This window comes from Chlorocebus sabaeus, chromosome 4, assembly GCF_047675955.1.
Source record: "Chlorocebus sabaeus isolate Y175 chromosome 4, mChlSab1.0.hap1, whole genome shotgun sequence".
NCBI classification, from domain to species: domain Eukaryota; kingdom Metazoa; phylum Chordata; class Mammalia; order Primates; family Cercopithecidae; genus Chlorocebus; species Chlorocebus sabaeus.
Genome location: NC_132907.1, coordinates 6,811,361 through 6,832,203, shown reverse-complemented (window position 1 = coordinate 6,832,203; position 20,843 = coordinate 6,811,361). Strand labels below are relative to the sequence as shown.

General features: G+C 33.7%; 1 protein-coding gene across 1 annotated transcript; it reads right to left on the bottom strand.

Moving 5' to 3' along the window:
- Positions 1 to 415: 415 nt before the first annotated feature.
- CETN3 (centrin 3) lies at positions 416 to 16,173 on the bottom strand. Its single transcript, XM_007978005.3, has 5 exons — positions 16,045 to 16,173; positions 14,087 to 14,222; positions 12,048 to 12,162; positions 6,057 to 6,248; positions 416 to 817 (listed from the first exon to the last, which is right to left on the bottom strand). Exons 1-5 carry the CDS (start codon positions 16,059 to 16,061, stop codon positions 774 to 776), a joined length of 504 nt encoding a protein of 167 aa, XP_007976196.1. The 5' UTR covers positions 16,062 to 16,173; the 3' UTR covers positions 416 to 773.
- Positions 16,174 to 20,843: the final 4,670 nt, after the last annotated feature.

Here is a 20,843-nt window from a genome sequence, read left to right as displayed (position 1 = left end):
AATTCCAAAATTTAAATCTCTCACTTAGTCAAGAAGTTAGAGAATTCAAATTGTATTCATTCAATTCGTTTGAGGAAATATTCAGAAAAAAAATAACTTTCATACTTACATTGAACCAAAAGAGTTAAGAAACATAATACACAAGGATAAATGGGTCTATCTAGACAATACTTATTCCCTCTAAACTCAAAGACAGGACTCTTAAAAAAGGAATTAGGCTTATATTGAGTCATCTTGTATTAAAACATAGACTGTCAAAATTGATGAAATGTTAGGTAATGGAAAAATGTGCCATTCTATTGCTATTTGTATTTCAATTTTTGTTTCAGAAACTAGTAAAATTATAAAGAGGAGATTTAAGAAATACACTCTTGAGGGTTAACAGATACTAGGAATAAAAACAAATTTACCAAACTTTAAAATACTAATAAAATAAGTATTTTATTAATGAAAGTCTGGAAAACGTGTGCACCAAAATAAAAGTGACTATTAATGTTAAATTAAAAAATCTTCAAAGAACACATATCACATATCCAATTTTTAAAAACTTTATATAAAAGCTCTATTATAAATACAAAGCTAAACTATCTGAGTACTAACAACATACTTCATACAAAGAAACTTAGCAGTAGTAAAATACAAATACATAAGATGCTTATTTTTGGTCCTTTTGGATAAAAGAACTAAGTTGGTTTTTTTCAAATGGCTCCAGGCACAAAAATAGAATATAAGATGATAACTGCAACATTCTTAGTGTTTATCCTTGTAATTCTTTAAATGTCACCAGTCATAATAGCAATGAACTCCTCTTGGTTTACTGTGGTAAGAAAGAAAATGAAACAGTCAGAAATATAAACATTTTATTTTTTCAGAGTCCAGGACTACCATTTTACACTAAGTATTTAAAAACTTTTACATTATGCAAAATTGTTACATCAAGACATGGCTTTTTGCTTTTACTTCGTTAGGCAGTGGAACATGTTTATTAAATGTAACTTCTTGAATGCAAAAGTACATATAATGTGATAAACATTATAAATTAGTATTCTATAATATTAACTGGGGAAAAGATAATGTTACCAAAAAAGTCAATCACAGTCATATTTGTATATACTTGCTAAAATATTTTAAATGCTTGACATTTCAAAGTTCTTTAAACAATCTTCTTTATAATCTTTATTCTACTAGTTCATTTAGCAAATCCTTCCTTTACAAGTAAGCTTGAACATATCATGCATGTAAATTAGATTTCTAAAGAATGAAAATATATTAAAATTATAAAAATAAGAAATTATTATTTTTTGAACTTTTATATGCTTAAAAGCCTATGTTAAAGAATAATTAAAACCAGGTCACCATACCTCAAAAGTATCAATAAAAATGACAATTTGAAAAGATTACAGATTTAATCTTAATCGCCAAGGTAATCCAGCAACTATATAGATGTAAATGCAGAAAATAATCATGGATAAGGACTAATATTTAGTTTGCCAAAATTATAAATATAGTAAGAATCTCCAATTTATAAAACATTATGTTTAAGACAGCAACCTAGAAATAAGAAATCAGATAATCTTATTGAATATAATTTTGAAAACCCAATATATGCACACATATCAATTAAGAAAAATGTTCAGAAGATACTTCTACTAAGTATTTAGCATTTAGCCCTAAGACTTAATACATACCTAAGCAAGACACAAGTTATGAATGATAATTTTGATAATGCCAAAAGAAAACTACAGAGACATTAAGACCTGGTTTCTAGTCATGGCTCTGCACAGAACAGTTCTGCATCTCATTTCCTTCATCTCAAAACACTGAACTATGAGATGATATTTTAGATTGTTTAACTCTTATTTACCATAGAAGGTATTATATGAAAATACTCCATTGAATCAAACAGTTTTAAGTGGCTAGTGAATGCTAACACCACAATAAGTGTTGTGTAATATATCAAAACAGACACCAGGCTTCCTATTCTGGTATACATTAAAACTGAAATGGGAAAGATACTATATGATATTATAAAATTATTGTTAACTTTCTTAAGTGTAACATTGGTATCATAGCTTTATGAAAGCTATATCCTTGTTCTTAGAAGATGGATATGCTAAAATATTAAAGGATCAAGCTTTTTTCTGTTTTATCATTAAAATTTAATTTATTTATTTATTTATTTATGAGACCGGCTAACTTTTGTATTTTTGGTAGAGACAAGGTTTCACCATGTTGCCAAGGCTGGTCTTGAACTCCCGGGCTCAAGCAATCCACCTGCCTCAGCCTCCCAAGGTGCTGGGATTACAGGCATGGGTCATGGTGCCTGGCCTAAAGGATTGAGTTCTTAATATATGAAATTTATTTTCAAATGATTGAGAAAAAAAACATACACACAACAGATAAAGCAAATGCGGTAAAATACTAATTACTGAATCTAGGCAGAAGGTACAATGGTGTTCACTGTAGTAGTCTGACAATTTTTCTCTACATTTGAGAATATTCATAATGAATAGTTAGAAAATATTAGCCAATTAAAAAATGTTGAGGAGATAAAACATGGTCACAGGGAATGGAAAGAATATATACTGCACTGGTTCTAGAAACCACATAGAAAACCAGTTTTGACAACCATGTTAGTCAGTTTTTATACTTGAAACAGAACAAATGTTTTATAACACAAAATACTATTTATTATTAAAATAAAGACTAAATCAGTGTTGAAAAAAATCCTTCACAATGGTAAAAATTATTACTAATGAGAAAAATTCAGGTAAAGGTAAGTCATTACTTGGGCTCTAAAATAAAAATACAGAATTTGGAAAGGATGTAGAAAGGGAGCTGGGGTGGGAGAATACCATCAGAAATACAGTCAAGAAAGAGAATAGTGTATGCCTCACAGAAATAAGCTACGAGTTAGGAAAAATGCACCCTCTAGAAGTTGACAGGGAACTACGAATCCATGCAATCAATATTTAACATCTATAAAACACTATGACAGACATAGTAAGAACGTAATACAAAATCTGTAGTACTTTCAAACTACTTTCAAGAATCTTACAAATTGAAGTAGTTATCTTTAACCTTTGCAGTTAAATAGCCATGTCTGCATATCTTAGGAAAGCTATGATCTCTCTCTGTTTCCAATAAATAAAGCTCAAATATATAAAATTATTAATCAATTCAGCCAGTGTGCACCTTCACTGAAGAACCCCCGATTTAGACTGAGACATCTAGACCAAATAGGAAGCAAGAGTATGTTCTTAAGAACTGTATTAAGAGAAAAAAACATAAAACAGTCTTAGAATGATTTGATTACAAATCATTTTAACAGTGTAATACAGCCATGATTAAAATATTCAAAATCCAAAAAGTACTTGTTACTTAAAGATCTAGAACTTTTTCTTGATCTGTAAAATTTCAATACTCAAACTGCACATTTTAAGCTTCATATAGAAGTTTGAAAACCACAGAACACTTAATTTTTATATTGTTTATGCATAAAAACTTTAAATTATAATAGCATTTCAAACATATTTAAAACTACAGTCAGTCTTCTGTAACCACAAGTTCCTCACATCTGCAGATTAAACCAACTGCAATGAAAAATATTTGGGAAAATAATACAATAAAAAAATACAAATAAAATAAAGTATAACTATTTACATAGCATTTACATTGTATTGGGTATTATAAGTAATCTAGAGATGATTTAAGGTATACAGGAGGATATGTGAAAGCTATATGCAAATACTATGCCATTTTATACAAGGGACTTGAGCACCATAGATTTTGTCATCCTTAAGTGACTTGGAACCAATCTCCTGTGCTTATCAAGGGACAACTGAATTCCATGATTCATACCTAAAAACATAGTACTTAAACCCCAAAAAGTAAAAATTAGAAAGTGGCTCAGGAAATTAAACTAGCTACTTTACTATCAGAGAGTCTTGTAGGCAGTTAAAAAACAATCTTCTATACCTCTGTACATTTGGTTTTATAACCTTCTCTATTAATATCTTAAATCAAGTTCCTATATCTAATAAATCTACCACAATGCCTAGCTTAAAATAAGCATTTGGTAAAACATTTATTGAATCAAGAAAATATGACACTTTGTTTCCTTTTGTATTGCCTTCTTTAACAAAATTTTTCATAAATCAACCATTTCATAGAGCAAATCTTATTATAAGTTGCTAACAATAGGAATTTTAGAGAACTAAGTAGATTAAGTACCTTAGAGACCATCTGGCTTTGAAGGGGAAAAGCAAATCTTAGAATTCAAAGTTCCAAATGAGTATGTTGCTAATACACTGCTTCCTATAATAGTATGTAATTTTTAAAACTCCATAAACATAGAAGTCTAGTTAATATTTTACTTCATAGCCCAAGAGGCAATACAATATTATATTTAAAAGCATATTCTTTGCTATTATGGAGATCTGATTTTGAGTTCTGGCTCTACCATGTACAGTATTAGCTTTATGATAACCTGGGACAGACTATTAATCTCTCAAAGCTTTAGTTTCCTCATCTATATATATACATCTATTACACGCATGTATAGGTATAATATTATATCTACTTTACAAGTTATTATGGAAATTAAGTGACATAATTCATGCTAATATCCAATACAGTAACTGCTAAATAAATGTTAACAAACATCATCATTATTTAAAAGATGATCCATTCTGGCTTTTCAAAACGTTCCTTTCATTTTTTCCAAAAGATGTGCTGTGTTTTATTTTATATATGTTGTGGGCGGGGGGTTGGGAAGTGACTCTTTCTGTATCATTATTACAGCTTTATGTCTATCTTGTAGTATATCTTATTTACCTTTAACTTCACATTCGCCATGTTTATTATTTTATATACCCAATATTTTTAAAATTTCATTGCTCTTAGATACCGAAAAGCATGAAAAAGTCACAAAGACAGAAGAATACTAAAGTTCACAAAAAAACAGCAAGGTCTAATCTTCAGCAGTTTAACACACAAATAAAGTGGTTTTTATCTCAACAAAACTTAAGTTTCCAGCCAAAAGATTCCATATTAAGTGTATGAAAGTATCAAAACAATCTGTTTCTCTAAATGCTATAGGCCTTCAACGGAAGTCTCATGATTCATACAGAGAGCGTTATGGGAAGCTTTTGAGAAAAAGATGGTGTTTAACACGTACCTGAGAGAATGAATCACATTTCAGCAGGCAGAAATTAACAATTAGAGCATTCTTAAGAAACAGCATGATGAAATGAATAGCATAAAAATGTGTTTTCAGGATAGAGTATTTTGACAAAATGTGTACATACAGGAGGTGAGGGTTAAAGAAGAAAAGTGGAAGAATACACTGGGAAATAAAATTACTCAAGGTGGAACAGATGATAGAAGGCTTTGAAGTTTACTCTGTAGGCATTGAAGAATTGTTCCAAGTGTCTGAACAAGGAAATGGCATTATCAAATGTATATTTTAGGAAAAGAATGAGACCAAGAGACTGAAGAAGAGATTAGAGACTTTTATATGCCTAAAGGGCAATCAGGACACTACAAGAGACTGCAAAGTGAAAGCAGGAACCACATCTGCCTTTTTCATTGTGTAGCACCAGTCAACACACAGGACACTGCACCCAGTAGGCAGCCAAGGTAAGAATAAATGAGGCCATTATAACATTCCTAATTAGAAATTAGGGCCTGAACTAGGACAGCCACAGCAGACAAAGATAAAAACAGATTTAAAACATTTGAAGGGGAAAATCTATAGAACTTAGAACTTAGCATGTAGGTTGAGGGAGAAGCCATTAAAGACTGAAATTGTATTGAAAGGCTGAAATTTTGGTGATGTTTCGCCTTCAGAGAAAAGTGAGGTACCTTCTTGAAGTGTAATTGGTTTTAGAGATCTGCTTCATTCTAAACTGAATATGTGAATTATTTAGACAGAAGGCCCATTACAAGAAGCGGTAAGCTTACAAAAAAGTCTTGCAAGTCATTTGTTTTTAGAAAAATGTATTACATGTGTAGCATCAGGAATACTTGGAACATATGTTTCACTTAAAACTTACTTTCTCCATCACCATCTTTGTCAAATTCTTCTATCATAGCTCGAAGCTCTTCATCACTCATATTTTCACCCAATTCTCTAGCAACACGTCGCAAATTCCTCAAGCTTATTTTACCTGAATCATCATCATCAAATAGTTTAAATGCCTTGAGTATTTCTTCATGGGGATCTCTTTCCAATATCCAGTCTGTCACTACAGTTTAAAAAAATATATATTTTAATAAACCTGCATAGTCACAAAGGCATTCATTTGTGATATCAACTAAATATTAGATGAGAATTAAAGCTGTGACTGTCAACATTTAGTCTGACAATAAAATGTCAAATGAGATCCCCAAACCCCGAGATAAACCTGAAATTAGAAAAACCAAATCCATATTTTGAATGTTAACCTTTTTATTATGAGCAACTTGTCTTATTAAAAAAGTAAGCAAAACTATATCACACAGAGGCAAAATTAAAAGACTACATTTATTCCATATTTATTTAAGATCTACTATAATCAAGAATTGTACTAGGCTCCACTGACATCAAGCACACAAGGAGTGTGTCATCTACTTGTGGAGAGACATACCAACAAAATAATTGGAGCTAACTAAATAAAAGCTGCTTGCTAACTAAATGTCATACGAACACTGATTCTTCCTCAAATTTAATCCAACTTCAAAACAAGAAAAACTGCGAAAGACAAAAAGTACTGCCATCGCAGACACAGGCACAATCTCAAGAGAGCAGATGAAAATTCCACTAATACCTTCATGATTAGAAGAACCTCTTGGTTTTCCAAAATTTAGAAAGTAGTAAATAGGATCAAATCTGACTATAGCAGGAAAGCCCACCCCAAAAAAAACCTCTGGAAAGAAGGTCTCCTTAAAGCTTACCCGTTTTGTTTGGATAAATCACTCTCAGACAACTAACTAAAAATAAATGTAGTTTCAAACCTCAATGGTAATTGTGTATTTTAATACACTAAATATAATCATATATAACAACATAGTAATAAGCTTAAGTATTTTCAATTTTACCAGTCTTCAATCAATAGCCACAATAAAAATTAAAATAAAAATCTGTGGCATAAAAATTGTTAAGTTACTAAACAAAATTCTAACAATATCTAAATAAATATCTCTGAAGTAATTATATACACTATCTGCCACTACAAGAAAAGGTATTTATGGCCTTTACTATGCTATTAAAAATAACTCGGTCCTGTTAAAGGTTACAGAATCATTAAAAAACAAAAAACAAAAAACTGCTTATAGATGGAAAATACTGGAATGTTTAAAGAACCCAGAACGAAAAAAATACAATCAAAATCTCCAACAAGTTATTGTTTTGTGGCTGTTTCACCTATATTAGGTTCAATAATCACCTATTCAAATGACTATTATATCATCTACACATATTTTCAATAGTTTCCTTTTATCCATTAATTTTATCCAAAAAGGCTGCCAAGTAACTAATTGAAGTATATTACTGTAAGTATGCAAATCATCAAAGCTCATAAATATTCAGTCAAAAAGGAGCTGGCATATCTACAGCCATAACACCAAAATAAAATACCACACTTAACTCTATGGCACATACTCAACTTATTTTGAATTTAGTCCCAACAAAAAAGCAGGACAAGGAAAAAAAGTGTTAAGAAATTTTCTTCACCAATTAAATAATTTACATGACAGGTGAACCAAAAAAGCAGCTTGCTGAAAGTATTAATGTACTTAAAGAAGCAACAGGGTGATTGGGGAACAGATGGGGCTCCAAGATGTATAAATTCTTATTCCACTGGTACTTTAATTGTGTTAGTTATTTCAGAGCTATGTGTCTATATATTCTTTTATCAATATTCTTCCTTAAAATGCAGCTTTTCTTGGGAATTATAAATGCTCATCATTTTGGACAGCAAAAACATTACCTAATATATAACTTTATAATGATTCTCCTCCATGCCTTCATGTTCTATTCTTGTTCCACAAAGTAGAATTTAATTACAAGAAATATATTTATTTTCAATGAAAATATTAGTAAACTGATATAGAGGCAGTTAAGGTGGGTTTCATTTATTTCACAAAACTCCAAATTTCTGTCCATGTAACTGTATTTTCAAATGATTTAATTTACACATACTATCAGAAATGTACTTCTTCAAAACACTTTCTTAGACCTTTCATGTGTAAAAATCACTTAAGAATACGGCAAATCCAAAAACATCACATCAAAAGTAAATTAAAAATCATTGTAGGTAATCCTAGAAATACAGCTTTAACTGTATTTCTCAATGTCTTTTGGAAATTTCTATCCAAACACACCAGTGAGACATGTTGGACTCCAAACTCATTCCACTACCACCACAGTAACTGTAGCTGCTCCTCTACCCCCACCAAAAGATAACAGCAACATTTACAGCCAGATTCCATATTTGAAAAGTATAAATCATTTTCAGTCCCATAAACTTAATCAGGTCCTATAGTACTGAGAATACTATTTTTTTTATTTTTATTGTTTTGAAACAAGGTCTCGCTCTGTTGCCCAGGCTGGAGTGCAATGGCATGATCCCAGCTTACTGCAGCCTCAACTCCTGGGCTCAAGCAATTTTTCCACCTCAGCCTCCAAAGCAGCTGGGACTACGGGCATGTGCCATCACATCTGGCTAATTTTTTTTTATTTTTTGTAGAGACAGGATCTCACTTTGTTGCCCCGGCTGGTCTCAAACTCCTGTGAGCAAGCAATCCTCCCGCCCTGACCTCCCAAAGTGCTGGGATTACAGGCATGAGTCACCAAGCCTAGCCTCTTTTTTATTCTTAAATGTATTTGCTTTTCACGCTCGCCATCCTCAGCATAAAAAATAGTATTTTCTGTCTGCAGTCTCTCTTCCTTCCAATGCATCATCAATAATACTCTCATCAGTTTTCTTTATCAAATATATCATATCCTCTTCCCTTAAAAATTGTGAATGATCCTCTGCTAACTAAAATTCAAAATCTTTTAAGTTTTGCAAGACTTTACCAGTCTGGCCCAATCCTACACTTCTAGCCATTTCCCTATCGTCTAGTCCAGAACACTATCTAGTTTCCCAAACATGCTATGCTTCTAGTACCATTCTTTGTTGTTGCTGCTTTCTAAGCCTAGAATGCTTTTTCTCTACTCTTCCTGGCAATCTTGGAATGAAATCCTACTCACGTTTCCAAAGGCCTAAATTTAAAATCTCCTCTGCAAAGTCTTCAATTCCTCTATATCAGGGATTAACAAATCTTTCCTGTAAAAGGCCAGACAGTAAATACTTTAGGCTTTGTAGAGGGGCATAAAGTCTCTAACTACTCACTCTGCCATACTAGCACAAAAGCTGCATAAAAGAATGGGTGTGGTGGTGTACAAGCAGCAGCTGAATTTGGTCCAAAGGCTATAATTGCTGACTTCTGTCCTAGACAAAATTACAATTTACCACATAGTACTATAGCCTGTTGTCACCTATATGTACACTGTAAACTCCCTGAAAGAAGAACCTCTTAGTAACTTTTAATTACGTCTTCTTCCCAACCCCAGTACAGTACCTAATACCAAAAAATTCAGTGTTAAATAAGCAAAATGAAGACAATAATACACTATTATAATCTGAATCAGCAATAAGTAGTACATGTCAAAAATAGTGTACAAACGTTTGACTTATGTTGGTGTTAAAGACAGAATTCCTAAAACATCTATGTTACTCACTAGCCTCAGGCTGTCTTGACTCTAAACTTACATGAAATGTATTTTAAAGCTTTTTTCCAGTACTAGGAAGAATCTATAATAGTTAACTGCCAAACTTCATCCAGATATATCTGTGGAACAGTATCCTTGAGTAGTTCATAAAACTAGGACTCAAATGTTATGATTTAGAATCATTTGTCCCAAAGTACAAAACATATTAATCTGTGGTCAGTGATTCGTTAAAAATAATCAACAAAAGGGGAAATACATAGTTCTTGACTGATTCCCAAACAGTAATAAATTTTTATTTTACACCTGGTACTCTCCATAGGTAGCCTTAAGATAGCTAAGATAGGTGTTGACCCTGTCAAAAGGTTAATCTTTGAGTGTCAAAGCTGAAGTTTAGCCACATCTATTTATTCTAAAGGAACCCAGTATTTCTGCTCTGTTAATAACATAGAACAGATAGGGTGTCAGGAAAAAGTGGAGGTGGCATGGGATTCTGGTCCCAACTGCCAATAAAAAATCACAATTTTAAAATTGTATTCATTTAAGATGAAATAAAATATTTTGTAAAATTATTAGTGACGATATAGTGCTTACAATAGCCTTTATGAAAAAAAGTCAGTAAAAAGTATACACAGAGTCTATTTTATGTCCCAGTGATGCATATATGATTATATTGAGCCCCTGAAACAAAGACAATTTTTTAAAGTAATAATAATAACAAATGCTTAGTAGCACTTACAACATGCTAGGCCCTTTTCTAGGTACTTTACATGTTATTAACTTAATCCTCAGAAGAATCTCATGAGAGAGTACAATGATCCCCACCTTATAGTTGAAAATGAGGCACAGGATATTAAAAAGACCAAGTTCCAGAGCTATAAAGTGGCAAAACCAAGGTATGAACCAACAGAATCTGGTTCCAAGTGCTAAACCACTATACTGTACTAAACACACCTGGATTATAGTTCCTTCCTAATAGTATCATTTCCACTGTATCCTAACATCTTGTTTCTACAAATAAACAATCTAAGGTAAAACTAGGAATACTACGATCATAAACTTCAGGAGAGTGTCCATTCTGGGAGAACAAAAGGTGGCTCTCTCCCTCTCCTCAAATAAAAAATTCTACAAATTAGAGGAAAAAAGGAAAATGTCCCCAACAGACAAGTTGCCTCTCTAAACAGTCATATATTAGTTTGTAAGTTGAGTATCTTCTGTGCTGTATTTTTTTTCTCTTAGGTTTATCATTTATTTTCCATCTCAACTGCTTTTGACTTGAGCGTTTGGATTCAAAAAACTGACTAATGACATGAATCTAAATTTTCTCTGCGTATACTAATTGCCATTTCTTTTTGCTTCCCATATTGCTTCTTGATGAATATTTAAAAGAAGGGGTTTGTGTATATAACAGAATTTGTTTCCAAATATCTTAAAATACTTATATGATGTGCTTATATCGTGACCCATTGGTTTAGGGGAAAAAAAATGAAATAAACCTGAATATTTATATATTTTGTAGGTAATATCCTAGACAATAGTAACGCCCTTGCCTTCCAGACTCTTCTATTTTGAAAAAGTCTGCTCTATGTATGCTATAAATAATTCACTAAAATCAACTACACAAAAATTTAGCCACATTAAGCCTATGACACATTATCTTCAGTTGGTGGTACTAGGATGTTTTCTCCTGCTTCCAGTATGCCCACTGCCTCCTTTACTACTACCCTCTAAACAGATGACTTTATCCACTAAGATCAAGGTCATCCAAAGGATGTAGCCTCTCATAAACTTCGTCAACCTGAAGTCATGCATTTCATCTACAGCCAAAGATACCAACTACTACCAGTTCCCTCTTCTCCCACTTAGCCAGCAAAAATCACATACCAGAAAGGTCTTGGGAAACATTTTCCAAACAGCAGGATATCAAATTTTCTGTTTTACTGAGCAAAAATAATTTTTTGATCACCCTTCAAGTTTTATCACATAATATAAATACAAATAACTTGGAAAAGCATCTTTCCATAAAAAGCTACACAGTAGTTCCTTGGTTAGAATCTTCACAACAAAACAAAAGACAAAACTATAAATCTCAGAGCAAAGCCATATTTTTTCTTTGAAAATGAAAAAAGTAAAAAAAAAAAAAAAAAAAAACCCAAACAAAACTAAGAGTCACATTATACACCAGTGTTCTATAAGCAAATTCCATAACCTAGAGAATTTAAAATTTAAAAAGTCATATTAATCAGACAATTTCCTAACAGCTGCTGATTACAAAGACTATTAAAATACACACCAACTTCATTAAAATCTTCAAAGGTGATTTTCCCTGTGGCTTCTCTGTCATAATCTTTAAGAATCTTCAGTACATCAGCTTTTTTTACATCAAACCCCAAGGCTCTCATTGCCACCTTTTGGATTAAAAGGGAAAAGCAAATTATAAAGCAATCTTTACAAAAGAATTTCTAATTATTAAGTTTTAACATCTTAAGAGATAAAAACACGTTAGTAAAATATAACTTTTTTGCATGTTTTACCTCTTTAAAATAGCAGTGACAGTGTAATTGTTCTTCACTACTGAAATTAAGTATGTATAAGTTTTTTCATTTATAAATCGCATTTTTATATGACAAAGTAACCAACAAGTGTTTACAGATTTTACTATATAAAATGCACTCACTTACTGCACAGATAATTTGACTATTATTTGTTATCACGGGATTAACAACCAAAATGAGAAAAAGGCATAGCATAAATATTAAAGTTATATGATAGAAGAGATAAAACATTAAAATAAGAATTATCATCAGTATCTCCATGATTAGTTATTAGGTTAATAATAGGGCGAAGGACCCTGAGTTTAGAGAAAAAAGAGACTTTGTTACAAGTAACAAGGAAGGAAACATGTTACTGACTAGATAAGTCTTATTTGGAAAGATTCAAGTTGTTCCTTGAAGGACAGATGAAGAGGAGCAGTAGGGCATTTGGGAGGAATGACAATACTAGTATTAAAAGAAACACTGAAATGAACAATAGGTTTGAAGGACAACGAACAGAGCAGTTTACCTCACCTGAATTAGAAGAGTTCAGGTGAGATAAACTGCTCACCTGGATTAGAAGGTGAATTCCAGGTGAATTAGAAGAGTTCGGGAGGAAGAAAGCAGTTAGCAAATGAAAAAAGTAGTTGGTGGCAAAAGTGTAGAGAACATTCAGTAGAAAGCAAAGGAATCTGAACTTTAAGTAGTATATAATGAGGAGTTATTAATAGTAAAGGCTTATGAGCAACGAACAATTTATAAGCAATGGTGAAAGATTTTTTAAACTATCTAAATTCAGTGGTAGTGTACAAGGTGAACTACAAGTAGAGAAACCATTTAGGAAGCTCCAGGTATGAAATAAGGTCTGAAACCAAGACAGTCAATGGTTACTAATGGAAGAGACACTATAAAGGAAGAATTGATCAAATCTGGGTAACCAAAAACAAAAAACAAAAACAAAAAACAGTGGGAAAAGAGAGCTAAAGAGGACTGCAAGATTGAGAAAGCTAGACTTACAGGCCTATTAATTGTTTTTATACATTCTATACTGTCACTGCATAGCTCGTATCCCTACTGGGAATTCTAATGCTTAAAAATCCCTTGAGAAATTACAAAAATTAAAACTATCAAATAAACACTTACATTCACCTATCCATTAAGGCTATTAAAAATCTCAAAATACTATCTTTCCCACTGTGCTGAAAGTAAGTCCCATTCTACCCTAAACCCAAATCTCTCCTTATACCCTGACAAATAATAATTTACAAATCCCTCTCTACACCTTGACATTCTAGGTCTTAAAGTTGACATTTTTACCTATTAGCATGTGTCAACATCAAACAGCACTGAAGTTGTTTGTACCACAGAAAGTGGATTGAGACTATGTTACTAACAAATTATAAGATTAAAAGACAACAATCCCACAGTCTGAAAACAGTATGAGTCACCAAGAAACAAAAACAAAAACAAAAAAAACAGTGAAAAGAATATGGTAAGAATAGTTTAAATTCCAGTTTGAAATCCTTTAATTATGTCAGTGAAAAATAAGCACCTTCCCTAGGAATGTATTGTTACATTTAAAATGCTATTCGTTTTATCACGTGAAAAAGATTTTCTAAAAACTGTGTTAGGAGTTCTATTCAGTATTATTATAGAATCTAACTATGAATGCTTAAAATGCCTTCATAGTTCCAAAACCAATTTAGTTAAAATAATTACTTAGAAATGTAATGTAAAGCAACTGTCAAAATGCAAATCATTTTAACACAGAAACAAGTATTTTAAAGTATACCATTACCTTTAATTCATGATAATCTATTGCTTCATCTTTGTCTGTATCAAATAGTTCAAAAGCATCTTTAATTTCTTGTTTCTGTTCCTCAGACAGTTCTCTTCTTTTTTTCCTCTTTGTTTTGTCTACTACAAGCTCACTTCTATGAAATGGAAAGAAAAAGCCCTTAGTCCACTTTAATTCTCTTTATTAACAGAAATTATCCAATAATTATTTTCTAAATTTCAAAAAAGAAAGTACTTTGGAGAAAGACAGGGAAACTTTCCCTTTACGAGTCAATGCCCTGTTTATTCCATAGTCTAAATTGCTATAAATATGAACTTCCCAAAACTAAAGAGTGTTACAGATTATTAAAAGAAATGGGGACCAAACTTTTCCTTTTCCCAGCTTTTTATTTATTCCCACTTTCCCTAGCTTTTTATTTATTCAAGAACTGTGAATAAGCAACATTACTTTTATGTCTGAAACTCCAACTCCAACCAAAAAAAAAAAAAAAAAACACTCACATTATTCTACAAGAATGTTAAAGAAACCAAAAAATCTCCAAATGAAACCAAAATTCATGACAATCACCATATATCGGTTTACTTTTGATAGTTCTGATAATTCAGTTCATAAAATTACTACAAAAAATACAACTGACTTAACTTATATTTTGGGACTGTTGGTTCAAAATGTTTTTAGATTACACGTTTCTAACAGTTTGGCAATTTATGTGTCATTTCCTCCACTGATATTAACAAATCACCCAAAATATTAATGAGTCTAAACATATGACAAATATTAGATGTCAAAAAAGTATACAATAGTTGTGCTTCATAAGTCTTGTCCCACTTAACATGTAAACTGGAGGTTAAACTTCTCATAAACTCTGGAAACGCTTAAAGAAAAAAGCAAAAATTACTTTAAAGCCAGAAATGTTTTCCTTAAGAGCTGCCCATCTAAATGTGCTCCAAGTTTTCCAATGGAGCCGCAACACTGGTATAAGAACAAGTTTTGAAACACACAATCTGGTAACACATGTCAAAACCAGTTGACTATATTTAAAACACGTATCTAGTTGCATTTGAAAGTCGTTTTGGTCTCTGAACGCTACAAAAAAAAAAAAAAAAAAAAAAAAAAAAAAAAGCTAGGAAGTGACCAGTAGATGCAGTATGACAAAGCTGAGGAAGATCTTCCTTTCATGAGACCTGACTTGACACAAACTTGGGTATTCCTGGGGTCAGTCTTTTCCTTCCTGAGACTTTTAGAGGCCAAGTCCAGAACCGACCCACCCCTGACCCCATCCAAGGGTACCATGATTATCCCTTAGTAGAACTTGGAACATTTTTAGAGTGTCCTAAGTATATGTACAGTTTTACGGTACAACGTCTACGCAGGCGGAGCGGGCAACAGACAGAGGGTTAGAGGTTAGAACTGAAAGGTAAAGAAATGAAAGAAACAGGAAATCCAAGAGACAGTTTGCCAATTAGTCACTAAAATGGGTTTCTAATTACACCGTAAAGCAGGACCTTGGGAGAATAGCAAAGAGTTTTTTGTTATTTCCAAAATTTATAGGTGGATGATTGCATCAGCAGCGGAGCAGCCGAGGTGGGGCCCTGGCCAGGAATACGAATTGAATGAAGGGATGTTCCGCGGCCTGATCTCTCAGGGCAACAGAGTAGAAGCCTCGCGATATTTCATTCCCTCCTCGCTCGCAACTAAGCCCATTTTTTTGGTAGTCCAAAGCCCTACGCACTGACAGAAATAACCTCCTTAGTAGAAATACACTGGAAGTCTCGTTCCCTGCAGGGCACCGGAGCCCAGAGGATGAGTGATCCAGACAGGCTGCCCTAAGCTCCTTTCCCGCATCCCAAATAGCATCCCCTGCCTCGCCACGGCCCCAAACGGCCTCCCTTCCACACACACCCTCCCTAGGTCCCGCTCCGGGGTGTGGAGAGCACTGCCGCCTCCTTATTACCGACCTCAGAGCTAAACTCATTATCTCTTCGGACAGAGTCGTTCCTCTCAAGAAACGATTTTAACCCCCTACCCAAAGCAGCAAGACGCCCACAACCGTTCAACAGACACGAACGACCTCAGCGGCCTCAGGGACCTCCCACAACATAGACACTTTTGAGCTGGATTGGTTGAAATGTCGCTATGGTTCTGCCCATTATGGCGGAAGCTTTACCAATCTTATTTTCATTGGGTACGCTTTACGTCAATCAAAAAAAACCTCTCTCTCTCTCTCTCTCTCTCTCTCTCCCCCCGCCCCCTCCCCCCCCCCCCCCCCGCTACCCACACCGCCCCTCCATTCCTAGGGCCGCTCTCGCCCTTCGGATTGGCCTGATGCCTTTTTCCCCGAATCCTTTGCGGGTCCGCCCTCCGATCCCTGTGTGGTAGTTTGGGTAGTGGGAGCTCCTGGTCTCTCGCGTATTGTCCTGCGGTCTGTGTGGGCCGACGTTGGAAAACTGGATAGATAACTTGGACGGTGGGAAGGAAAGGGACACGCTGCAGGCCGCCCTCCGGCTAGAAGGAGGCAGTAGTTGAGGAACAAGGTCTGCGAAGCGTGGCTCTGCTCTGTTCTAAAACTCTGGATGGCCTCAGTACCTGGGGAATGTGTTTAAAATGCAGACTTAAATGCCCCTTTCTCCATTCTAATTTCAGAAGGTATGAATCTGCGTTTGTATTCCTCACAAGCCTTCCAAGTGATTCTGAGGCAGGTGCTCTGACTATACTTGGATTATCACAGGGTTAGATTATCAGGCTATTTATGGTGAAGCTGTATCTAAACCGCCCTTCCCTCTCCTTTTCCTCCTTTGAACTGTTTGAAACGGATTTGTTAGCTTCTGTCTCTTATTTTACGGTGCTGTAAATTGTTAATACACGTGAGACTGTATTCACTACCAAACCAAGTCTCCTAAAGCTCACTTGAATGTCTACTTATTCGTCTCCCTTACCAGGTTCAGTTTCTTGAAGGCCATGATTATATCTATTTAACGGTTTTCCTTGTACCTAATAAAATGTCTGGTGCATAGGTGCTCGGTAAATTGAGTGGAATCTTTTGAAAACCCACAAAATACTGAGCTAAACAGCAAATCTCATAAACGGGAATAAAATAGCCTGAGAATGGGAGTTGAAGGCGGAGAATATGTAAACATATGTTTAAGGGATGTATATAAAATTTTAGAGAAGGGAGAGAGCACAAGATAGGCTTCCTAAAGAGGTGGCATAAACGTTAGACCTAGAAGGATGGGCTAAATTTGCACAAGTAAAGATAGTATGATAGAACAAGCTAAAAATTAGCTAAGGGATAGCACCCCTAAAAAACAAAAGCGGAACTTTTATTTTGTTCGTATTTTAAATTTTAAAGTACCTTTATAAATCACCTTTGAGTCTAAAAGGAAAGAGAAATTGTAATTACTAGAACATAGTGATACTGAAAAAAACTATATGTTAACATTTTAAGATACAGACCAAACTATAGGAGAACATTATTTTAAATAAGAAAGAATAAAAATAGACCAGGCATTTATTTGAAGATGTTAGAAATGAAGAACAAAATTGTGTAATTGAAATTAGGAAGAGGAAATTAGTAAAGTTTGAGAACAACGTTTTAAAAGGAAACTGGTCAAATTGATAAAGTGCTCATAGTCTGGTATAAAGCTGGTTTTTGGCAATACCAGTGAAATTCAAAGACAGGAAATGTAACAAGAAAAGGAATAGTGCCACTAGTAAGGTTAGTAATTTAATAAAAGGGAGGTTTAAAAATTATTAAAATATTTTATACAATTTTATACTGCCAATAAATATTAATAGAAAACGAAATAGTCACTTTTCAAGGAAAACATAACTCAAAAAACATGGAAAACTGAATTAAGTCAATAACTACAGACAGGACTGAAAAAAAGATGCCAAATTTCTGTACCCTCAAATAAAAAGCCTCCAGCCCACTCAGATTTATGGGTAAAAATCATAAGAGCTAAATCTTGTGCTTTAAACTCAAGTAATAGAAAATGATGGAGAGCTTCTTAGCTTAATTTTTGAAGCTGCCATAATCTTTAACATCCTAAAAGAACATTTAAAGTCACTCAGTGTAAGCTTAGTGATGATGAAGGCTATACATGTTGCTCACCATTGTATCCCTGGTGCCTGACTCATATTTGATGTTCATTTGTGAACTTAAGTGCAAAATTCCTAGATGTTAGCAAAATCAGTTTGATACTGTCTTAAAGGAGCATTTCTCTATAACCAAATTGAGTTTTTTGTTGTTTTTGTTAAGTGCAAAGATAATTCAAAATATAAATCTGTGTTAAATATAGTGTTAAGGAAATCATCTCAGTGTCAAAAAGGCACTGAATAATAGGCAACACTTTTTCTACTAGGATATAAAGTGGGTTTAGAAAATACTTTTTAAAATATGATCGGCGAAATACTTAAACACCAGTGTTTCTCAAACCTCATTCCTGAAACACTAGAATTTTGTGAGATGCTTTTGGTCTCAGAGTGAGTTTTATAAGCAAATAATTTGGGCAAACAGATTTTAACATGTTTTCTATAGAGTATCCTTTTAAGAGTGACAGGGAATTTACACGGATCACTTTTATTATATTTAGTGAGAACTAGTGACAACCACTTCTTGCTTCACTGGAGTCAGACAAATCTCTAGATGGAAAACTGCTCTGCTGAAACTTGGAGTCGGATCATCTATTTCTAAAGATAAGACAGGTGATTACACGCATTTAAATCTAAATTTGATGCAATCAAAATTCTCATTTTTCTTGAACAAAATTATTCCAAAGATCCAACAACAGTTGCATAAAAATAGCTTACTAAACTGTGAAAAAGAATAATAATACAAAAATTCCTCTATGGGACAGTAAAATGTATTTGGTACAATGGTAATCAGACCAGAAATTCCAGAGACAGCAAATGTAAATAAAAATTTCTGCTTTGAGAAGGTAGTGACATGAGTGTTTAGTCTGCCTCCTAAAGCCATAATAAAGCAAGAGTTCCTCTATCACCCATGCTGGTGTACAGTGGCATAGCTCACTGTTACCTCGAACTGGGCTTAAAGGATCCTCCCGCCTCAGCCTCCTGAAAAGTTAGGACTACAGAAGCATGCCATCATGCTCAGCTAATTTTTTTTTAATTTTACACTATGTTGCTATGTTGCGCAGGTTGGTCTAGAACTCCTGGCCTCAAGTGATCCTCCAGCCTCAGGCTCCCAGAGTGTTGAGATTACAGGAATTAGTTCCCATGCCTAGCCAATAAATTTGTTAAGCTGAAGTGACCTGGAGAGGGGCCATCAGCAGACTAGGTATTTCCAAAATTATTGGAAAGATCAAAAGAAATGTGGAAACTTGTTGACAAATGAAACAGATCACGGAAGTGGCATCCCATAATTTTTCCGGAGGTGACTGATGTTTCACAGAGAGTTGATCTGCCTAGCAAAGTCCCAGAGAGACTCCAGGAATGGAGTTCTCTTGTACAGTAGAAGGTGAAATGAGAAGGGGGCTAAATACAAAATGTCAGTTTAAAACCTCTTTAGGAAACCACTGTACTTCCATTCCTCCAGATTCCTCTCCCCAGTATTTTGTCTTTACCTCTATCTAGAACTGCACTCTTTTTTTTTTTTTTTTCCTTTTTTAGAGACAGGGGTTCTCTCTGTTGCCCAGGCTGTAGTGCAGTGACATGGGCATAGATCATAGCTCACTGCAACCTCACTCAACCTCCTGGGCTCAAGCAACCTCCCACCTTGCGTCTTGGCCTCCTGAAGTGCTGGGATTACAAGTGTGAGCCACTGCACCTGGCCCAAGTCTTTAAAATGAATGAAGAATGAAAAACCATCAGAGATGTGAAAATCAACAACATGAAAGATGAAACTAAAAACTATTTCAGGAAGACTCTGAGTCAGCTAAGGAACCAAAATAAAATAAGAAATTAATAATAATAAGTTTCCTAAGAAGTACTCAAGAAAATATTAGAGAACAAAATACTCTGAAAAAGGAACATCAGATAATAAGAAAAGTCTGTTGAAAATAAACATATGAATGTAAAAATTAAACTGGCAAGATGATTTAATTGAAAAAAATCACAGAACCTGCAGTATTCAAACAAAAACATGGAGAATTTTGAAAAAAAAAAAATGGAAGACTAATTCATTATTTGACTAATAATTTCTGAAAGAGAACAAGAGGAGGAGGAGAAAAGTATCAGACATTGAAAAGATATTTCAAGGAACTGAAATACAGGTCTCTAAATTGATAGAACACATTTAATACTGAGCAAAATAATAGTAAAAGAACACACCTAGACGTATAAAGAAGACATTTCAGAGCATCAAAAATAAAAAGGCCTAAAAGCTTCCAGACACAAGAATCTGACCTTTTATAAAAGAATGAGAACTGAGCTAGTATCAGATTTCTCATCAGAAACTTTAGATACCAAAAGATAATACCTTTAAAATTGTAACTGAAAATTATTTTGAACTTAGAACTCTATTTCCTGTCAGAACAAAAAATCAAGTGTGAGTACATAATAAAGACTTCAGAAAGTTCAATTATCATATACTCTTTCTGAAATATGTACTTCAGAAAAGTAAGAATGAAATCCAAAAATAAGATAGATGTAAAATACAAGAGTGTGGCATAGAATGACTGAGTCATCAAAAATGTCCATGTCCTCCTAATCCTTGAAATTTGTTAATGTTACTTTGCATGGAAAAACGAACTTTGTAGGTATAATTAAGGTTATTGAATGGTTTTACTAGGCTTTGGGC

Coding starts and splice junctions, on each gene's coding strand:
- CETN3 (XM_007978005.3), bottom strand. Junction 12,163..14,086: donor TAGATTATCATGAATTAAAG/GTAATGGTATAC, acceptor TTAATCCAAAAG/GTGGCAATGAGAGCCTTGGG. Junction 6,249..12,047: donor TGAAGATTTTAATGAAGTTG/GTGTGTATTTTA, acceptor TTTAAACTGTAG/TGACAGACTGGATATTGGAA.